The 19094-nt window shown below is 36.9% G+C and overlaps 1 protein-coding gene across 2 annotated transcripts in view; it reads right to left on the bottom strand.

Annotated features, from left to right (window-relative positions):
- Positions 1 to 499: 499 nt before the first annotated feature.
- LOC103474795 (von Willebrand factor A domain-containing protein 5A-like) overlaps positions 500 to 19094 on the bottom strand; it is an 80438-nt gene continuing 61843 nt past the window's right edge. The window contains exons 1-23 of one of the 2 annotated variants that reach the window (XM_008426023.2): positions 15926 to 16031; positions 15597 to 15649; positions 15073 to 15275; positions 14765 to 14987; positions 13381 to 13662; positions 12304 to 12476; positions 12132 to 12220; positions 11526 to 11670; positions 11050 to 11129; positions 10827 to 10941; positions 10073 to 10231; positions 9844 to 9980; positions 9484 to 9695; positions 9241 to 9303; positions 9038 to 9091; positions 8746 to 8775; positions 7904 to 7948; positions 7531 to 7679; positions 7255 to 7378; positions 3708 to 7148; positions 1430 to 1487; positions 1246 to 1325; positions 500 to 713 (exon numbers count right to left, since the gene is read on the bottom strand). In XM_008426023.2, the coding sequence (XP_008424245.1) occupies positions 7069 to 7148; positions 7255 to 7378; positions 7531 to 7679; positions 7904 to 7948; positions 8746 to 8775; positions 9038 to 9091; positions 9241 to 9303; positions 9484 to 9695; positions 9844 to 9980; positions 10073 to 10231; positions 10827 to 10941; positions 11050 to 11129; positions 11526 to 11670; positions 12132 to 12220; positions 12304 to 12476; positions 13381 to 13662; positions 14765 to 14987; positions 15073 to 15275; positions 15597 to 15639 (2406 nt within the window). In that variant the 5' untranslated portion in view covers positions 15640 to 15649; positions 15926 to 16031 and the 3' untranslated portion in view covers positions 500 to 713; positions 1246 to 1325; positions 1430 to 1487; positions 3708 to 7068. Of the gene's footprint in view, positions 714 to 1245; positions 1326 to 1429; positions 1488 to 3707; positions 7149 to 7254; positions 7379 to 7530; positions 7680 to 7903; positions 7949 to 8745; positions 8776 to 9037; positions 9092 to 9240; positions 9304 to 9483; positions 9696 to 9843; positions 9981 to 10072; positions 10232 to 10826; positions 10942 to 11049; positions 11130 to 11525; positions 11671 to 12131; positions 12221 to 12303; positions 12477 to 13380; positions 13663 to 14764; positions 14988 to 15072; positions 15276 to 15596; positions 15650 to 15925; positions 16032 to 19094 lie in introns of those variants that run through there. The other variant, XM_008426022.2, reaches the window with a different exon arrangement.

The following is a 19094-nucleotide window of genomic DNA, read 5'->3' as shown; positions in this document are numbered from 1 at the left end:
AAGGCCATGTTGCCTTTTCTATCTTGAAGCGTTCCTCTGTGTTACATAATATTTCTTCCCTCAGGAAACAGCACGTTCAAGTTTTTCACATTTTTACTGGGGGTTGCAAAGAAATTTGTAGTGTCCTATTTTCCACCCTTTGAAAAATTGCACTTCATTCTACATTTTATTTATATGAATATGTATTGAACTATGCTTTTTCCTTACATTTTTTTGCTTCTCCAGTCAGTTTTCATTTCCAGTGTGTAATTTATTTGCTATTTTTGTTCCACTTGATCTTTAGACTTTGAGTGTTCATTAAGACAAACAACCAGTCGGTTCCGACTTCTGTCATTTCATTTTCCTTTAAGGTGCTTCTGTGTGAGTGGACAACGCTAAATGAAGCGAAGACAATTACAGTGTTGTTAAAAACTCTCTACTGGAGAGATTAGAGGACGTAAAACAAAACCGTCAGCTCTAATGAAAACAATTAACTCCCAGGACTTCAGCTCACACCAGATGTCTTGAAGGATGTTTAATGTCTGCTGTTATGAGCCTCACATTGCATCAATGGAATACTACCAGCAGTATCTTTCAGTGTCTGTCCCAAGGCACAGTATCCAGTGAAGATTGCATTTCCTTAGGGGGGAAACTCACACATTTGTGCACATCCGCAGTGTGCTGTATGTGCAAATTAACATGAAAGAGGCAGCCCAACTGGAAAATTCATGCTCCTGTAAAAACACACCAGCATGCAAACATGTCACGTTTTTCTCTTGTGTTTGAATGTGATTTTGTCAAAACATTGACGCTATGTTTTGGGGTTGATTTGTTAAAATATTAAGAATCACGGATCTCAAACGCCCACCCACCCCCACTCACACACACACGCACACACGCTCATACACACATGAGCAAAAAGCCATAACTACATGCCCCCACCTCACCATCTCCACACCATGTCATAAACCACCAGAGCATTGTAATAAGACATTGCAGCACTGTTGCAGCACAACGGGCAGGATAATTTGCACTCCGGTGGCTTTTACTTCTAACCATTTGCACACACATGCATACACATGTCCACGCACACACACACACACACAAAGCACACACCGATAATCCACAGGTAGATGTTTTGGAGGATTTTTTTTTTCCACTTAAATTAAGATGAAATTAAGTTCATTTTTCATTCAATCTTGACCGTGCAAAGATTCAGAGCACACGTGGGAGAGAAAACCTGCAACTACTTCAACAAAAGCCTACCTCTCCAGCTGGAGAGTTCTCACTCTAGTCAGCACAGACACACACGCACACTTTCAATCAGTCACTTGGCTTCCTCTGAGCTGTGGTCACCAGCCAACAACAGCACCCAAAAACAAAAAAAAAAATCAACATTAACATCTTTGCTGCGTTTCTATTCCAAAGGAAACAAGTGTGAAAGCTTTACCTTGAGTCCCCTGCGGATCCTTTAGAAGCTGGACTGAACATCTCGCAGTCAGTGGATGCTGCAGCATCAGCAGAAGAGCAGAAAAAAGGAGAAAGAGATGGTGAGTGTGTATATCTGTGGGAAACAAGAAGAGAGAGAGTGAGGGGAAACGGAGCACATATAGGGGGTGGGTACAGCAATGAAGCCCAGGGTAGGGCAGCATCATGAGATGAGAGACAGTGAGAAAATGTGTGTGTGTGTGCGTGTGTGAAAGAATTGGAGACAGTGTTACCATGGAGAGGGCTACGCCTAACTCCTTTAAAGCCTTTTAAGGCCAAATGATAAAAAACAGGGGGAAAAAAACTGAGGTCGGGAGAAAAGAAAAGGGCAGGTTATGTTTTTAGGCAAAGGCAGTAAAGGACAAACTAAATGAGCAAAACAGAGTTGGTGGACAAGGAAATAAATAAGGACAAGGAAGGAAGAGATAAGGGCACTGAAAAGTTTATACACGATAAATCATTATCTGACAGACAAAAACATCAAATTAGCCTGTTTATATGTACATGTGCAGACATGGCAAAAACAAAGCACAGGATCCATCAATTCCAGGGTTTCGATGTGTTATTGTGGTCTTAATCAGGCTCTTAGATTTAATGTTAATCTATCAAAACACGAAACAGATTCAACTGGTGTCATTATTTATTACACGAGTCTAAGCTAAAGTTTAGTGGTAGGTTCACCTTCAGCCCTAAGAAAAAAATTGAGCTTAAAACATTAATTTCCACAAAGCTATTACACTTTAATGCTCTTAGTTTTCAGACTGTTGGTGTGAAACTTAAAAAAAGATCAAATCTAATAACATATCCCCGCTTTCTCTTTGCTCTTATACGTACAGACAGACGAGTGGATGGAAAACACTAAAAAAAATGTTGTTTTTAAATACTTTGTACTTTGTAAAACATCCTTCTACTATGATTTCCCTTGCTAGTCTTTCAGAGTATGTTCCTCTGAGCTCTTCACATCTAAAGACAGAGGTTTTAGTCATTTTTTTCTTTGCAAAACAGCTCAAACTGAGTCTGAGTGTATGGGGGGTGTCTGTGACTGTCAAGTTTTATCACTGCATTTAAATCCGGACTTTGACTGGCATTCTAGCACATCAGTACGCTTTGATATGAAACATGTCATTGTACTCTGGCTCAAAGTTTTCAATTATTGCCCTAATGGGCAGTAATCCGTTGCCCCGTTTTCAAGTTTTTTGGTCCCAGCCTTTAGCTGGCTGTCATCCAGTATTGAACTGAATGACAACTGTCACAGCATGATGTTCTATTGTTTTGGTAGGTTTGTGACTGTGTTCAAAGTGTGAGATACTAACCTCCTGTTGTTGGCCTACCAATGCTTCAAAGTTGAATTCTCTTTTGTACATTTGCTTTATTTTTATTTTCTGGGTCTTGTTTGATGCCAAGTGCTGCAGGTGGCTGGTTGCACGAAAAAATATCTCACCACTACACCACTCTCTCAACCTGTTCCACATTTCTCAGATTCATAATTGTGAAGAAAAAAAAAGCTTAAAACCATGTGGTTTTCTATTTTTCATAAATCTGCACTACTGTGTGTGATTGTCCGTAACACCAGATACCAACCAGTGCGATGCAACATACATTTAGATACACTTAGAGATGTTGGAGGAGTATAGATACGTTTTAAGGCATGGTAAGTATTTTATATCATGTATTTTATGCAATGGGAGTTACAAAGGTTTTTTTTTATGTGCTTAGCATGTTTTAATGGTAAATAAACATCAAATATTCCAAAAATACTAAAACTATACACGAACATGATGAGACTTTCTTCAGGATTGGTGAATTCACTGCTTTTACCTCAGAAGATTGTGCTGAAAGGGTTAAACTCTAAAGGTCAGTGACTGATATCTAACACACAGGGTCAGTGGCACACACTCTCAAGCAGCTAACACCATGGGATAATGGTTGTGTTTTATTCAATACAGTGGATTCCCTTTTGCAATACAAAAGCTATCAATTCAGCTGCACATACACATGCATGTGGTTAGCATGTGGCTAATGTGCAGCTCAGAGGCTACAGCTTTCCATTAATGGTTCTACACAGAAAAAACATCAGCCCCTTTAAACTGTTTCTTATCGATTCAGTTTTTTTTGCCTGCAGCTCTAGCAACACGCATGGACAGAGAAATCTGACAGAGAAAAAGCAAGAGTGGATAGCGGGTTTAATGAAATCTTTGTTGCTTAATTAATAGAGAAAAGCAGACCAGGTGAATACTCACATGGTGTTATTCTTTGTCCAAAGCACACCTTTTTTTATTTGTTGAATTAATTTTGAGAATGCTTTCCCCCCTCCCTGATTTCCACACGGCTCAATTCTTAGGTCTCCTTTGTTCTAATTGGTCCAACTGGTTGGCGTTGTCTTGGAAACCAGTTTAAAAAGTGCTGGCTTGAGTTCTGCCAAAGGTTCAGATAAAATTAGCTGCAGTGACCATTTGGAGCCAGTATGGTACCATTTATGCAGGCAGAGAGCAGTTAACGCACAGAACACCATGCTGCTGAACAGTGAAATCATGTTTTGTTTTCAGTCAATAATGTTCCAGATCCAACGTTTGCAGAGGACATGAACTCAAACTTCTCTGAATAGAGATTAAAAAAAGGACTTATACGTGAAAGAAAGGAGAATACCCAAACCATACATTACTTGTACAGATTGAAGGACTATTTTTATGATCCAAACCACAGGAGTGTTGGCAGGTGTTGGATTGTGACAGCTGTTATCACTGCTGCATGGTGTCTGCCATAGTAACAAGTCTCCCCCATAGGCCCAAATCTGTCTTACGAACAAGTGATGTGTCAGAAGCTTAGTCAGGGCAAGCTGATGGCACCTGCCATAGCCTATATGCCCAATTATTTATAGGCCCTTCTTTCATGCAGATAGTTTTTCTTGACATAATCAAAACATCAAACCCTGCAAGCGCCGTCTTTGATTTCCTTTTGCCTTCACAACTTCCTGAATCTTTATTGCTTTGCATAGCTTCAGCAGGGTGTCAGTTACTTCACATTTACCAGTTAATTTCTCTTCCGTGATATGAATCTCCAGTTGCAAAATGTCCCAGAAATTCCCTGTTGGATTGAGATGTGGTTACTGTGGAAGTTATTGGAATGAAGTGAACTATTCTGCTTGTGGAACCAGTTTGAGATGTTTTGAGCTTTCTGACATGATGCTAGAAGTAGTCATCAGAAGATGGTCACTGTGTTCATAAAGGGATGAGCAAAAAAAAAAACACACAGAGGTAGTCTGAAGAATTTAAAACATCGGTTGATACTAAGGTCTCCAAAAGTGTCTGAAAACACATCCCCCACACCATTACATCAGCACTACCCATTTCTCACCTTACTAGTTGAATTTGAAATACTGGGATCAATGCGCATTAGGGGAAGGAAGCAACATTTGTCATTTTAGTTTCTGTTGCCTTTCTAGCATCTTGAACTAGTCTTCACATTCTTTTCCAACATCAATACGACATTTTCAATCACACAACTGCTGCTTACTGGATGTTTTCATTTTTCAGACCATTCAGTGTAAACCTGAGATGGGATAAAAAAGCATATAAAACTGCAGTTTCTTGAATTAATGGCACCCTGGGCGAGCCCATACTTCTGTAAATAACCATTTAAAATGCAGGAAATTATCTTCGATTCTGATACAGAATAAAATGTAGTAACGGCTGATGCACGTTAACATTTTGTATTAAAGCTTTGTATTGGTATGCACTTTTCCTCTGCTTTATCCTCTTCCATCCTTTACATTTTACAATCTGGACCTTCTTTGATACAATTTATTAAAACGGTGGACTGCTGCAAAGATAACTAAAGATAAAATAGTGACACTAAACGTACTTCCCAATAGCAAATTTTGCCTTCCTAATACCACTCCTCTGCCAAAGCAGCTTGACACCAAATTTACATAATTTAAGTGTGCTGTATTTCAACTTGTGGAATATAAAGCTTTCTTGTTTTTTATGTTCTTTAAGAAATGTGTTTTTCAGAGCTGCAGCTTTACTGCTCCAGATTCTGCAGCAATGACCTTGTGTAGGAGGAAGTACGCTCCAGCAGGCTCCGTTGTCTTCTTTTCTCTACAGAGTCTAACTATTGCTCAGTTGCAAGGTTTATTTATTAGTATTAATAATTATAATAATGATATCTGTGTATTCAAGATAAATATATAATCATCATTTGGTTGTGTCCATCTCTTTGTCTTAATCATTCATCATCTTGATTTAAATTTATAATTGATTATTGATCTTGGCCAAGTTAAAGAAAGAAGGTGCAAAACTAATAATAAAAAATAATTTCTCTCGCTTTGACATCAGGTGTTGTGTGTGCTGCAGCCAAAGCTTCATTACTCTTCAGTATCAGCTTGTGTCGTCTGAAACCCCAAACAGAGAGGAGGTTGGACTCTGGTTTATGTCAGTAAAACATGTTTCAGATGTTTCCATTGTATGCAAATATAGTTCAAAGTCGACGTTTCAAAGAAAAGAAATCTGAGAGAAAGTACAAAGAAGGCAATCTCAGATGCTGCGACATGTTGCTTCTGATTTTAGGAGTCGCTGCACACTTTAGAAATAAAACTACGTGACGGGCAGACCGACCTGCTTTGAAGAAAAATGTTTAGAGACAGAATTTCTCATTGCTAATAAGTTATGCTTTTTTTTCAAGAAGAGTAGGTTCTCTTTATTTTTTGTTCCAACTACATTGAAAATACAGACCAATGTAATCAGTCAGTGCAGCCGCAGAATAATTAAAGGCGCACATATAAGTAAACCAATACAGCAAACACATAAAAATGGACATAGTTGATCTAGAGCTGCAAACTATTAGACAACCTTTTGATAATAGTTGCTATTGAATTGACTATAGCAGGTGTTTTGTTCTTTGCATCTGATACAGACGCAGTATCACGGGAAAGGGAAGTTCGCAGGCAATTTATGTTACAGAGATGGAAAAATGCAAGATTATTAACATGAGATTGGAAAGATAATGTGCTGTCAAGGATGGCAACCAGACTCTTAACCTGAGGGGAGAGGAACATGTAGGAGTTGTTAATGATGAGAGAGATTTTGTTAGCTTTTGATCCTGTAGATTTCGTACGATCAAGGAGAATTTAAGTTTTAAGTGAACCAAGATTTTACTTGGTTTGGATAGAAAATGATGCTGGAAGAATGGAGTTAGATTTACTAGAGGTAGAACTTGATGCAAAATCATGAAAACAGGTGTTAAATTTGTTAACTATTGTCAGAGGGGAGGATGCAAGTGATGAAGAGGAGAGGCCAAGAGACCACACAGGAAAGTTGAGATCTGAACGACTGGAGTTGGATGACTAACTGTGACCTCAGAAATATGACGCGAAATTCAGCCGACTGTGCAGGAAAAGTTGAGAGGGGAAGGAAAGCAAAGAACTTGAGCTTAGTTACTGGTGGAGTTTTTGAATCGTCATTTAACATAAGCAACTTTAAGGGATTACACAACTCTCAGTTGAATAGAAGTGTGGAGGTATTCAGGTATTTGGTGATGGAGCGAGTTTGTTTCTGTAACAGAATCACAGGTGTTCCCTTCATTGGAACAAATATTACAGCAACCTCAGAGTCCCAGAGCATCAGTCGTCACATTACAACCCAACAGGACATTCCCAGCTTCCACACACACCGTCACACAAACAGCTGAGGAAAGAAAACATAAGTTAGCGTTTCAATAAGGTCAAACATCAGTGCAGGTGTGCCAAGAAAGAAATTAAATCTGGTGTTTATGTTTAGGGACAGCAATTACCTTTCTCAGCTCTGAGCCACGATGCAGCCTTCATAGCAAGAAGTTCCCATTCAACCTTCACATCTTTTTGATGTCCATGAAGCCAAATTAGAGCCAAAATGGTGCCCCACACTTTCTTTTTGGCCTAGTTAAAATAAAAGAAAACCTAATGCATAATCTGTTTTCTCTGTGATTTTAAGTTCATTTTATGTTCCTTTCCTCATGTTTTTGCTGTAAAATTTCATGCTTCATTTTGCTGCTCAAACACAGCTCGTCTTTTACGTGACGCCAACCCACCGATGAAGGCCTTGTTTTTACCAACTCCTCTATGCTTTTTCCAAGAGCAGCAGCCAAACATGGATCAAGCAGCCAGCAGCCAGCGGCATCCTGCAGCGAAACGAGCTCCAGCAGAGGATCTCTGGCTGGCTCTGTGGGCTCACAGTCTCCTTTATCACAAAAAGACATTTTAAAAGAGAATATCAAAAGTTGAAATCAAACATACAGCACCTTAAACATGTCTGCATAAATATAAAAATGCAATTATAGAGACTGCTGTTAAAAAGACACATCCATCCTGCTGCTTGCTGGTATAGAATTAAAATTGTAATTGCAAATTGCATTTATAACATCAAACAAGCAAAAAATAATAATAAAAATCTTGTTTTCTTACCTCCATTTTCAATAGATTCACTTCGGTTCTTGCTGAAGCTGGAAGCTTTTAGTAAAAAGAAGAAAAAAAAAATATATATATATATATATATACTGTATAATAGCTTTGTTAATTTTTAATCTGTTTTACTAAATTTAAACTTAAAACAAATATGAGATCATTTTTACAACACATGCATGCTTACAATGCATGGTTGAAAAACATACTGAGCCCATGTCCATCTTTGTTTTCATTGTCAAAACACAATTACTTGTTATTGTGGGACTTTTTACCTCCGCTCTCAATAGATAGTTGCCTAAATTAAGGGGTTGATTTTTCTAGGTTTTTTCAGTTTGAGCTTATGCAGAAAAAGAGACAGTGATTTCATTTCATATGAAATCACTGCGTCTCTTTTTATATATATATATATATATATATATATATATATATATGCTAAAACAAAACGTGCACCAAATAAGGGGAATGTCTTTGAACATTTATACAAACCTTTCAGGTGATTACTTCATGCATTTAGTGAGATAAATACTAGCAAGCACAAACTAACAAATAAATCCACATGTGAATATATATTATTTTTGAACCAAATTTTGGCTATTAAAAAGAGTTTGAGCATTATTCCAAAAAAGGAGTTCAACAATTTATTCACCGCACAGAAGAAAACTGTAAAAAAACAAACAAAAAAAACACCAAAGCATTTAGGAACATCTAAACGTTTGGCTTTAGAAAGACCGGTTCTGATCAAACTTTTATTTTCTGTTTAAGAAACCTTCTCAGTACTGGCTACTATGTTAAATAAACATCTGATATATGTATGTTTCTTGAGTCAAAAATATGTTGCTTACCTGAAAATAGATTGTTTTTCCAAGCTTTTCCTGAAGATAAGAAATGGATAAAAAATTACTTTGATCAGAATTTGTAAATAAAAAAAAATATGTATATAAAGATAATGACACATTTGGTGAAACAATCTACTGTAACATGCAAACTGAATAAGGGGATTAAATTAGCAAGGTGAAACTATACAACAACTAATACAGCCAATGTCCAACAGGCCAGATACTTATCCAACAGTGCCCTCTGCAGGTCAAAATGTGACAATACATACAGGAAGAAATGTCAGGGCTTGTTGCTTACCAAACTTATTAGCTGATGTTCTTTTTCTGATAGACGAGCAAATGCGTCTGAAAACTAAAGAAAGAAGAAATTATTTCAAAGTCATCGTGTTTAATCAATTTAAAAAAACAAACATTTCTTTAACATTCCCAGACTATCAGACACAATATTTGGTTTGATCCCTTTTAAAAAAGGTTAAAATGTCAAAAAAGGTTCAAACTTACTGTTTTTTTCACCCCATGAATTATCAAACATCAGACCAATCAAACCGCCACGAAGCATTGGCACTGTACCAGAAAACAGTAAAGAGTTACACATCATTAGATAAAAAAAAAAAAATCATTACATTCCAGCCATGAAACAGGAAGTACCAGCAAAAGGATCTCTGACCACAATTATGTGCTCAACACACGTGTAATAATTAAAAAAAAGTCTCATTTCAGATTGAGCCCCATGTAGCCACTCACTGTATGTAGGATTCTCCCTGTAGATCAGCGGACCTTGAACAGGTTCCCCATTGCTTTTGTTGACGGCAATGAAGGCGGTGAAGATGCTGCTGACTCCAGACTGGACACTGAGGTCCACCACCTTCTCTATTTCTTCCGGCTTCTCGTGCTCCCTCTGCTCCTGCTCCACGGAGCGGATGAGAGTACGAGCAGCCAGCCTGTGGATTGATGAGCTGCAGGAAAACGAAAGTAAATATAATAAATAAAATATTTCCCCATAGACAGGGAATAAATGTGTATTTTCCTGTCTAAATTTAAATTTAAAAGCAACCATTATTTGTTAAACACAACATTGTATCACTAGAGTTGTTAATACACTACCGAGTGAATGGCATATCTTCTTTCTGGTCAAAATCTAGATCACATGCAGGCTGTAGAGAGAAGTGCAGCTGGCTCTGACATGGATGACCCGCTGTGGTAAACCTCACTGTCAAACACCCATCAGCTGCTTCAGAACACTGAGAACGCACAACAGAAAACCCATGTGTTACTTTGACTAGAAAAGAAAAAGCACATTTATAGTCAATCCCAGAACTGTGTTGCTCCTTGCCTCTCCGGTGAGTTGAGCAAAGATCAGTGACCTCTGACCCTGGAAAAGTGCTGTAAGTGGTAGAGACAGAGTGGTGGCGGACACGCCCTCGGGTAAATCCCACGACAATGAAATGTCGGTGACGAGCGGCTGCAAGGCGAATCTCAGGGACTGCATCACCTGAGGACAAGTTTAACATTTGCCTCAATAACTAAACTGTGAACATGAATGGTGAGAGATTATCATTTTGAACAATAAATTCAGGTTACCAGAAAGGCTCTTATGGTGTCACTTTTAGTTTTTTGTGAAACAAAATAACAGACTTTAAACTTTTCAATTTTCAGACCTTAAGTTTATTTTTTGAATATCGTTTGTCTTTTTTGCAGTGTGTGTAAATATCTGGGTTGAACTGTGTGACTTTTCTGGAAAAACAAATTTGTGTGCAGAATCACCATGTGAATCTCCTGACTTGTGGAACTAAACGCAAACTTTCAGACTAAAACTGAAGTTGTTTCCAAAAAATAATCAGTAATGTAATCATTAATGATTGCCTCCAATTTATTACTTGAGCAGATGCCAGTAATTTGCTCTGTATTGTTCGGAGTTTGTCAAAGTTTGTTCTTTTCTTATTCTATCTTCCATTTTGCATTTTTAGTGTTGTGTATTTGTTAATGCACTGAAGTTGCTTAAATAAAGAAAAACACACAACTAACTAAATTAAATGATTCTTAATGCAAATAATAAAACACGAGAATCTTTTCAAGTTATGCCTCACTTTTGGTTGCATCCTTTCTTTCCCTACGATGAACTGAGCGTGTCCGCCTCCCTCTCTGGCCATCCCATTGATGAGTTCAGAACTGGCACCTTCTCCAATCCCAAAAGAGAAACACCTAGAGTAAATAAGCATATGCTTTCTACACATTTGTAAAAATTTGCCACATTTTACAATACAGAAACATTTGACTGGTATTGCAATATTGTACTGCAGTGGTGTTTACCTGTGAAATCCAGAGTATTCCTTCACCTCATCCAGAACAACTTTTGTGTAATTCACCTCACCATCAGTAAAGACGAAGAGCTAAAAATAAGAAGAAACGATTTAAAATTATAACCTGAAGAGAGAGAGAGAGAAAAAATGTTTTCAGATGAAAAACTTTAGACATGACACAGGAATATTGGAACTGGCAAATTTTCAGCTTGATCAGCTGATGACAACACTGCCGTTTTTACTGATTTAAAGTGATCCGCTTTAGCATCAGAGAGGCGATTTAATAAGAAGAGAGAGGAAGCAAAGACAATACTTTAAAAGACAACAGAATTTTCTACAACATGTCTGCAGTTCATTCAGACATTACTTTAATACTTTAAAGAGTTGACATCTAAAACCCCTTAACCCCTGCAGTAAGTGAGAACTGTGCTAAGGTTAAATTTTCCTGCTAGCGTCAGCTTGCTGCCATGTGTGTTTGTGCATTACTTGTCTGGGATGTTTAGGAATGCAGGGCTGTCTGTAAATGTGTCGCAGAGGCTCCAGGATCTCCGATCCTCCCAGATCTGCGCCCATCTCCTCAACTTTTTTCACAGCCCGTTTAAGGTTCTTCTGATTATACTTTGCGCTTTTACTGTTGGAGAAACAGTGCACACTTACTGCAAGTCTGTAGATATGTTCAATCAGAAAATCTACAAATGTCCATATTAAACTGTTTCTGCATATACTGGTCCTGGTAAAGAGGTGTAAAAACAAAGCATTAAAATAAAATAATCTAACTGCAGATCCAGTATGTGTGCAATATCTCACACACTTAAAAATGAAAATTAAACATATATATTCAAAGAATACAAAGTCCTACTGGTACAGTAAATTCAGGTTGTGAAAAGTATTAATTGCAGAAATGTCAATAAATGTGTCAACTGTTAATTAAAATAAGAGTTTCTCCTAACTAAACACATTTAGTTAAATTAAAGTGGAGATTTTTCCACCATATACACCTTTATTTATTTTTTTTCTTAATTTTAAGGCTTTTGGCGAATGTTTAGCAGGGGAATCAATAGCAGTAGTGCTGTATGCACTGTCCAAACTTACGGGAAGACTTCTTCGTAATCATCTCCAAAACCGTAAATATTAAAATAGCAGCCCATGGGTAAACTCTTCAACAGGAGCATCAGAGTATCCTTTAAGGAAAAAGAAAAGAACGTAAATACCACAATGTGACTGGAGGGCCATAAATCATAAAATGTTTCCTCTAAAAGATGACCTTGGCACTGGCTATGCGACTCTGGCGACTTCCACAATATGTCGGGAAATCCATGCTCCCTGATCGGTCCAGTAAGAACACAAACTCTCCACAGGAGGTGAAATTAGACATCACAGATTCAGGAAATTCAGGATACAAGCTCACCATTACCGCTGGATCACCCATCAGAGTGCCTGAAAAAAATGTGAAGGCCAGGTACCATCACGACTTTGATATTCATTCCAACACTCCCTGTGATTTTATAGAGGTGGTCAATAATATGGACAAAGTAAGCATTTAGTTTGAAAAACACCATCATATTTAGTTTTCACAGTCACAATATCAATAATGGATGACTTTGTGGCTAATTGTTAAGCCTCTAGCTTGGATTGTTTTCCCACTCTAACATGCAAGTTCACAATTGAAAGATAGGTGAAGCTTAAGTTCTTCTTTTATTATATTTTATTATTCTTCATTTGTTTTTGTAATGTTTGATTTTAATAAATCTGCGTAATCACTAAAACTAGAAGTGGGAACCTTGCTACTTTTTGACTCTCAATTTGTTTTCTTAAACCAATTTTTTGGTAGAGTCTGCAGATGTGAATTAGCTTATCACTAAAACCTGGTACAGCACATCATATTGTGACATTTATCCATGATCTGTATAAAATCCTTTTTTTTAGGAATTCTTATCCATGCTAACACATTTGGAATCTCAAATTAAAACTCAATTTAAGATTCCAGAATGACGGCTTCATATTAAGATTTTTTTTAATCTGACAAACTGTAACATAAAACCATTAGCTAGAGACATGCCACATGTAGTGGCATTGTTCATGCTTGCTCTTTCACTTGACCAGGAGAGACAGATAATGGACATCGTAGTGGACCTTCAAACAGTAATGCCAACCCTGAAAATTCTCTCTAATACATACTGCATAAAAAGTGTTCCTCATACTTCTTTCTTCTTCAGTGCGATAATTACAAACACAGGCAGCTGAAAACATTTTACAATACTTCTAAACTGGTTTAAAAGAGATGAAATATCTCCTAATTTTGTAAAAACGTACAAACAAATCATAAACCATCTCTACCCACCAGGTTTGGCAGAGGCCTGTCCTGCCTCAACGACAGCACAGGGCTGGTGGGCGTCTTTGTAATAAATGAGTAGCTCAACGTCTCTGTCAATCTTGTGTCCTGTAGCCAACTTCACCGTGGCCTGAGTTTGATCAGCGTTGAGGTACTGAAGAGGCTCCAGAGAACAACTAGACTCTATTTTAGAGATTGGACGGGGAGAGGAGATTCTGGCTGAAAATGACAGACTATAGGGCACCAGAGAGGCTGGAACTGAGGTCACCTGGACACTGGGACCTTCACTACCTGGAAACACAAGACAGAACAGACAGACAGTGTGTTTTAATAGCGTTAGCACCCCCTGTCAATTTTGAATTGTCATTTGTTATTAACTTTATCCACTTGTACAATTCACCTGCAAAACATTTTAATCTTTGAAGGTTTAAAAAAAATAGTTTGAAGAAATGTACACTTTTACCACCAGGTCGTTGCAGCTTGTCAAATTAAACAAGATAAAAGTTTCAATGAGAGAGTTAGCATACATTGCATGCTACATTACAGAAAACCTTATGGCTTCTACAACCTAAACCAGCACTATCCTTCAAATACTGTACTGCTGAAACCAGAAATTCACAGACACTGATAAAAATGCAGCCACGGGTGTACCTCCAATTAACCCAGGGTTTCCAAAGCAATGACTTTGTCACTTGGGCTTCTTCTGACTGTTTAAAGACATAGCAGTCATTCTGTATATTAACTTCTGATTCTGAAGTCATTAATAAAACACATTTTTTTTAAATCACCTACATATCCTTCATCTCATTGTGGCATTTGGCAAATAGAAATAATTTAGGTAATTCTAGCTAACCTAAAGCAAGAGAAGTACTTGGATGTAACTTCAGGAAGTGAAAAAAGTTGCATGTGACTTTTTCTTCAGTATATGTAAACTTTTGCTTTCAACCGTTTGTCTTTCTTGTACAGAAGAAAGAATCCCTGTAAGCAACTTGGCTCAGTTTGTTGACACTGGATTCTGCAAATATTTCATACTTGCGACATTTGCTTGGAGCTATTCTGCAATAACAGGAAATGACTACCTTGTGTTGTGTAATAAAGCTGAACATTACACACCGTGGAAACTTCAACCACTATATGGCCCCAAACTTAGCTAAAGGTAGAAATTCCCAGAAACACTTCAGGATTTTCTGTGTTTGCTCATTTGGCACTCCAGTAATGCGTTAGAATTTACAACATGATGAAAAAAGCCATTTATTCCTAAAATAAAGCTCAAATGTGACCTCATTATCCAACATTTTCTTCCACAGTGGATGACAGCAGCAACTGTGTGAAGTTTGGCATTTTTAGGTATTTTGCTAAATATTATCAAGCTGGTTTATGACCGTTTTCCTACCCTGTGGTTGGTATCGAGGGTTGAGAACAACAGGCAGACAAAACCTCAGCCCATCATCAGCCTGCACAGCCAGCTCAGTGACGTACTCCAGCCTGATGGAGGCGCTCTCTCCTGGAGGCAGATTGCCCACGGTCAGAGAGAAGATATCTGGACTCTGCTCACTCTCCTCCAATTCGAATACCTTCTGACCGGAGCTCACAGCGTCATCGTACACCTGCTGAGCCTGGAGTCCACAAGAAACATGTCGGCAATGTCCACTTCACTGCGATTTAGCTCCTTTACAGAGAGGACATTCGAGTCCAGCTCACCTGCCGTCTGTCCATCACCTCAGCTACAATGTGTGTTTCTCCAATCTGAGCACTGAAATGACACACAGCAGCATCTCCAGGCAGAGGGAAGACAAAAACGGTCTCCACAGGTTTGTCCTCCTTATTCTCGAAGTTCAGAGTGGAGACCACTGTAGCCACATGATCCTTCACCTCCAGCTGAGCATCAATGCTCTTCAGAGGAACTGAGAAAGAAAGATCTGATTGTTGCAATAAAGGTCTTTTGGATGTCAAATGACAAAACAAACTGAAACATTATTTCAAACCATCTTTGAAGTCAGGCTTAATATTATGATTTGCATCATGGTATAATGAGATAAGAATTGTGTTGCTTCTAAATTTAGTTTCTAATACTACAGCCATTTAGTTGTACCTAAACAGAAAAAGGTCTAAAAAAAAAAGAAAATAAAAATAATAATAATAATAATAATAATAATAATAATAATAATAATAATAATAATAATAATAATAATAAAAACTATAAATATAAAGCTTTTGCACATTACCTGAATCTTTTTCAAGGGTCAGCAGACAAAATAGGTTGGACATCTTTCCTGAACTGAGTTTGTGAAACGGAAACAATTTATTGGAAAAGTTAAAATAAACACAAACAAAATTTGAGATTTAAACAATGTAACTGATTGATAGGCTAACATAACTGAAGGTTTACAGTGTTACAAATATGAATCTTTTAAACCTTTAAATCAGAAGGGCTCATAGTGGTCGGGTTTGGACGCTGAAAATCTGTCTTGTTTACTACATTTTAAAAGATAACGCTACACACCCTGGGCTGCTATAGTTAATCCAAAACACACATACCTTTACAACAACGTACCTGTATTCAGGAGACAGGACCAGTCAGTTCTTCTGTAGAAACTTTTCTTGTCAATCCTTCAAGTTTTCAGTCTATTTACTCAAGTCTCGCTCAGCGTCACAGTCCCTCCTCTTGGGAGCGCTCGTTTTAATACATGGAATTGGAGAAGGAGATTTCCCCGGTTCAGTTTCACATTAAATTGGTTATTTCTCATTTTTACCAATAAACTCGACTTTTACATGAATGTATTAACATGAAACTATTCTAATATATCTAAATTTTTAAATTATCATTTGATGTAGGTGTTCTAAACCAGGTGGCTCTTTAGCAGGAAGTGTGTCCTGTAAACTGTGGGTGTTTTGTTTTACATGGCGCATTGCTGCCATCTGTTGGACTTTTAGGGAACTGCTTGACCTTTATGTTATAGCGGTAGAGCAGATGGCCACACGTGTTTGTTATGAACGCCGCATTCTTCGAAGCAATGCCTGTAAGTAGCAGCTTATACTTCAAAACGAGCCTTTATGTTAACATATGATAAAAGTGATTTTTTTTTTTCCCCCTCAATGGAATATATACTAGTCTCCCAGTGACCGTTTCACTAACGGTTTTTGCCCATGTGTTTTCTGGGTAAAAATCAATCGAGGAGAAACGTGCCCCCCACTCACCCTCCCAAACACATGCAAAAAGTGTAGAGAAACTATTAAATCAGTGATTCTTGAGAATAGRGACAAAATGGGTTTTAATTTTCCAATATTTTTTTTTGTTATTTCTCAACTTGATGTATACAAATATGACCAATAATGTTTTGGAAATGTAAAGATGCTAAGGTACAGGCTCCCAGTTGCAACATTTTTTTTTTTAAATTACATTTTTAATCGACCTGACCTAGAACGCTGTCATCACCATCTGACAAAAATAAATAAAAAATAATTTTTAATGACCCCTATTAGTGATGTTTTTACTCATTTTACAGACAAATGCTTCTCAAAAAAACAAAATAAATATTATTTAAAACAAAAAAAACTACAAAAAGTCCATCTGACAGAGTTGACACTGCATGACGGAGTTGACACAGAACTGAAGGTGGTGACAAACTAGTGAGTAAAATTAAAAACTTCATACATGTGAAGTAATGCAATTTATGTAAATTACATTARAATGAATTAATTGCACATTTAAGTGAGATTTGACAACAATTTCACTGAAAGAGTCAAAAACTCTGATGGAGTTGAGATCTGACAGAGTTGACAAAAAGCAAAACTATCTCAATTTATATGATGCAATTCTGAAGGAGGCCATGTTCTAGTTCATCAGGTCCATGAAATCTTTACATTTTACCAAAATTAAGCTTTTATTTCACAAAATTTCATAAAAATTTTGTAAATTGTCAGTTATGGTATTGACACATCATGGTTGTGACAAAAAACTTTGGAAGAAGAAGAAACTAAAGAATAACATAAGCTAACCGGAGCTAACTAGCCCTCCTAGCAAAGGAAGAGAAAGGAAGAGGTCATGGGGTCCTCAGAAGTTCTGGTGCCCCCCAATAATGCCTGATTTGTTTTACATTCTTTTCATTTCTGAAAAACTAGGGACAAATTTCAATGGAGTTGGAAAATATATGAAAATTATTTTTAATTCAATTTATTGATACCTTTATAATTATTTCTATGACTACTTATACTAAATTGTCATAATATATAATTTTTGTATTTCTTTAATTGTTTTAAACTATTATAATGTATTGAGTTCTGCTCCTGAACAAAGGCTTTTACAGGCATCATCCACCGACTACAATTTAAAATAAAAAAATATTCAGCAAATACCTGGAAAATATACATTGTTGTGCTCACATGACCCAGGTTAGTTTAGTCAGATATTTGAAAAAATTATATTTTGTGTACATTTTATTCAAATTTTGTGCTTTATCCATAGGACCTGTTTTGTCCCTATTCTCAAGAATCACTTAAATATATTCCAATCACTCTAGGCTGGTATTTGGTTGCAAGTTGCAACACATATAAAAACTTCTCAGAAACAGTGGTTAAGCAATAAACATTTTGTGTAGTGATTCACACAAAAGCTTGACTCAAGTTTTTGTCAGATTATAGAGTCTGAACAAAAGAACAGAAACTAACTTTTGAACACCTAAAATAGCAATAGTTTCTCTTTTCAACTTAAACTTCAGTATTGTGATTACTATGTAAAACTATACATTGAAGAAAACTCCTTAATTTTGACTAAAAATGTCTAAACAACATAGAAAGTGTTCAAATAAAAAACAATGCGACATAATACATTTAAATGTTTTGCAGCCAGCTTATACGCTACCAATCAGGATGCAGATCAGCAGTAATTTACACTTTTATTCTGAAGAGGAAAATAAATGATCTTTTTTCAGACATGCTGCTTTGAAATGCAACTTTTGTCCTTATAAAATATATAAATAACTACATTAATTACAAAAAATACCAGAGCTAAATAAATAAATTTTAAAAAAGTACAGTCAGTCATATATGTCACAATATTTCTGCCTCTTGATACAAGTGATTGAAGAAGATTTTATTAAAACTGATGGAGAGAATAGAATTATTTGCCATTTGCAAAGATAAGCAATAAAAGCCCATTGAAATTCTTGTGTTTTGCCAACTCAAGAAAGGTTTTTAAAAAGATAGAAAAGTTTTCCATTCAAAAACAAAACCTGAAGAACTTTAGAAGTACCGTCTTTAAAACTAAAACATGAGCTCGATTTCAATGCTTTACTTTAACTTATAATAGTTATCAAATAATTTAGAATGCTTTGCCATTTCATGTGAATTGGTTGTTGCAGTCCATGACACACTTAAAGGGAAAGAGGTACAGTCTGATGAAGAATAAGAAAATAAAAACGTTACAGCTAAAAATAAATTTGCTCAAAATGTAAACATACTCATTTTAAAATGGACCAGCAGAGGACCAGCAAGAGGCTGGGCTTTACCGTCAATGCTCCACCCACCCGGTGCGCTCTCATAAGAAAAACGAGCGTTCCCGGTAGAGGAACAGCTGCTTTGGTCTTGTTTGAGCAGAAGCTCTTAAGATAACGCGCAGTAAATTCTGCATTTTTCCGTGAGAAGGGTCTGACCTCACTGGTAAGCTTAATTTGTTAAATAAATAATTTAGCTTTTTCATTAACCCATTTTTTCATTTATTTATT

The sequence above is a fragment of the Poecilia reticulata genome, linkage group LG13 (assembly GCF_000633615.1).
Source record: "Poecilia reticulata strain Guanapo linkage group LG13, Guppy_female_1.0+MT, whole genome shotgun sequence".
Taxonomy (NCBI): domain Eukaryota; kingdom Metazoa; phylum Chordata; class Actinopteri; order Cyprinodontiformes; family Poeciliidae; genus Poecilia; species Poecilia reticulata.
Note: the sequence above shows the minus strand (reverse complement) of the source record. Positions and strands in the feature narration are given on the sequence as shown.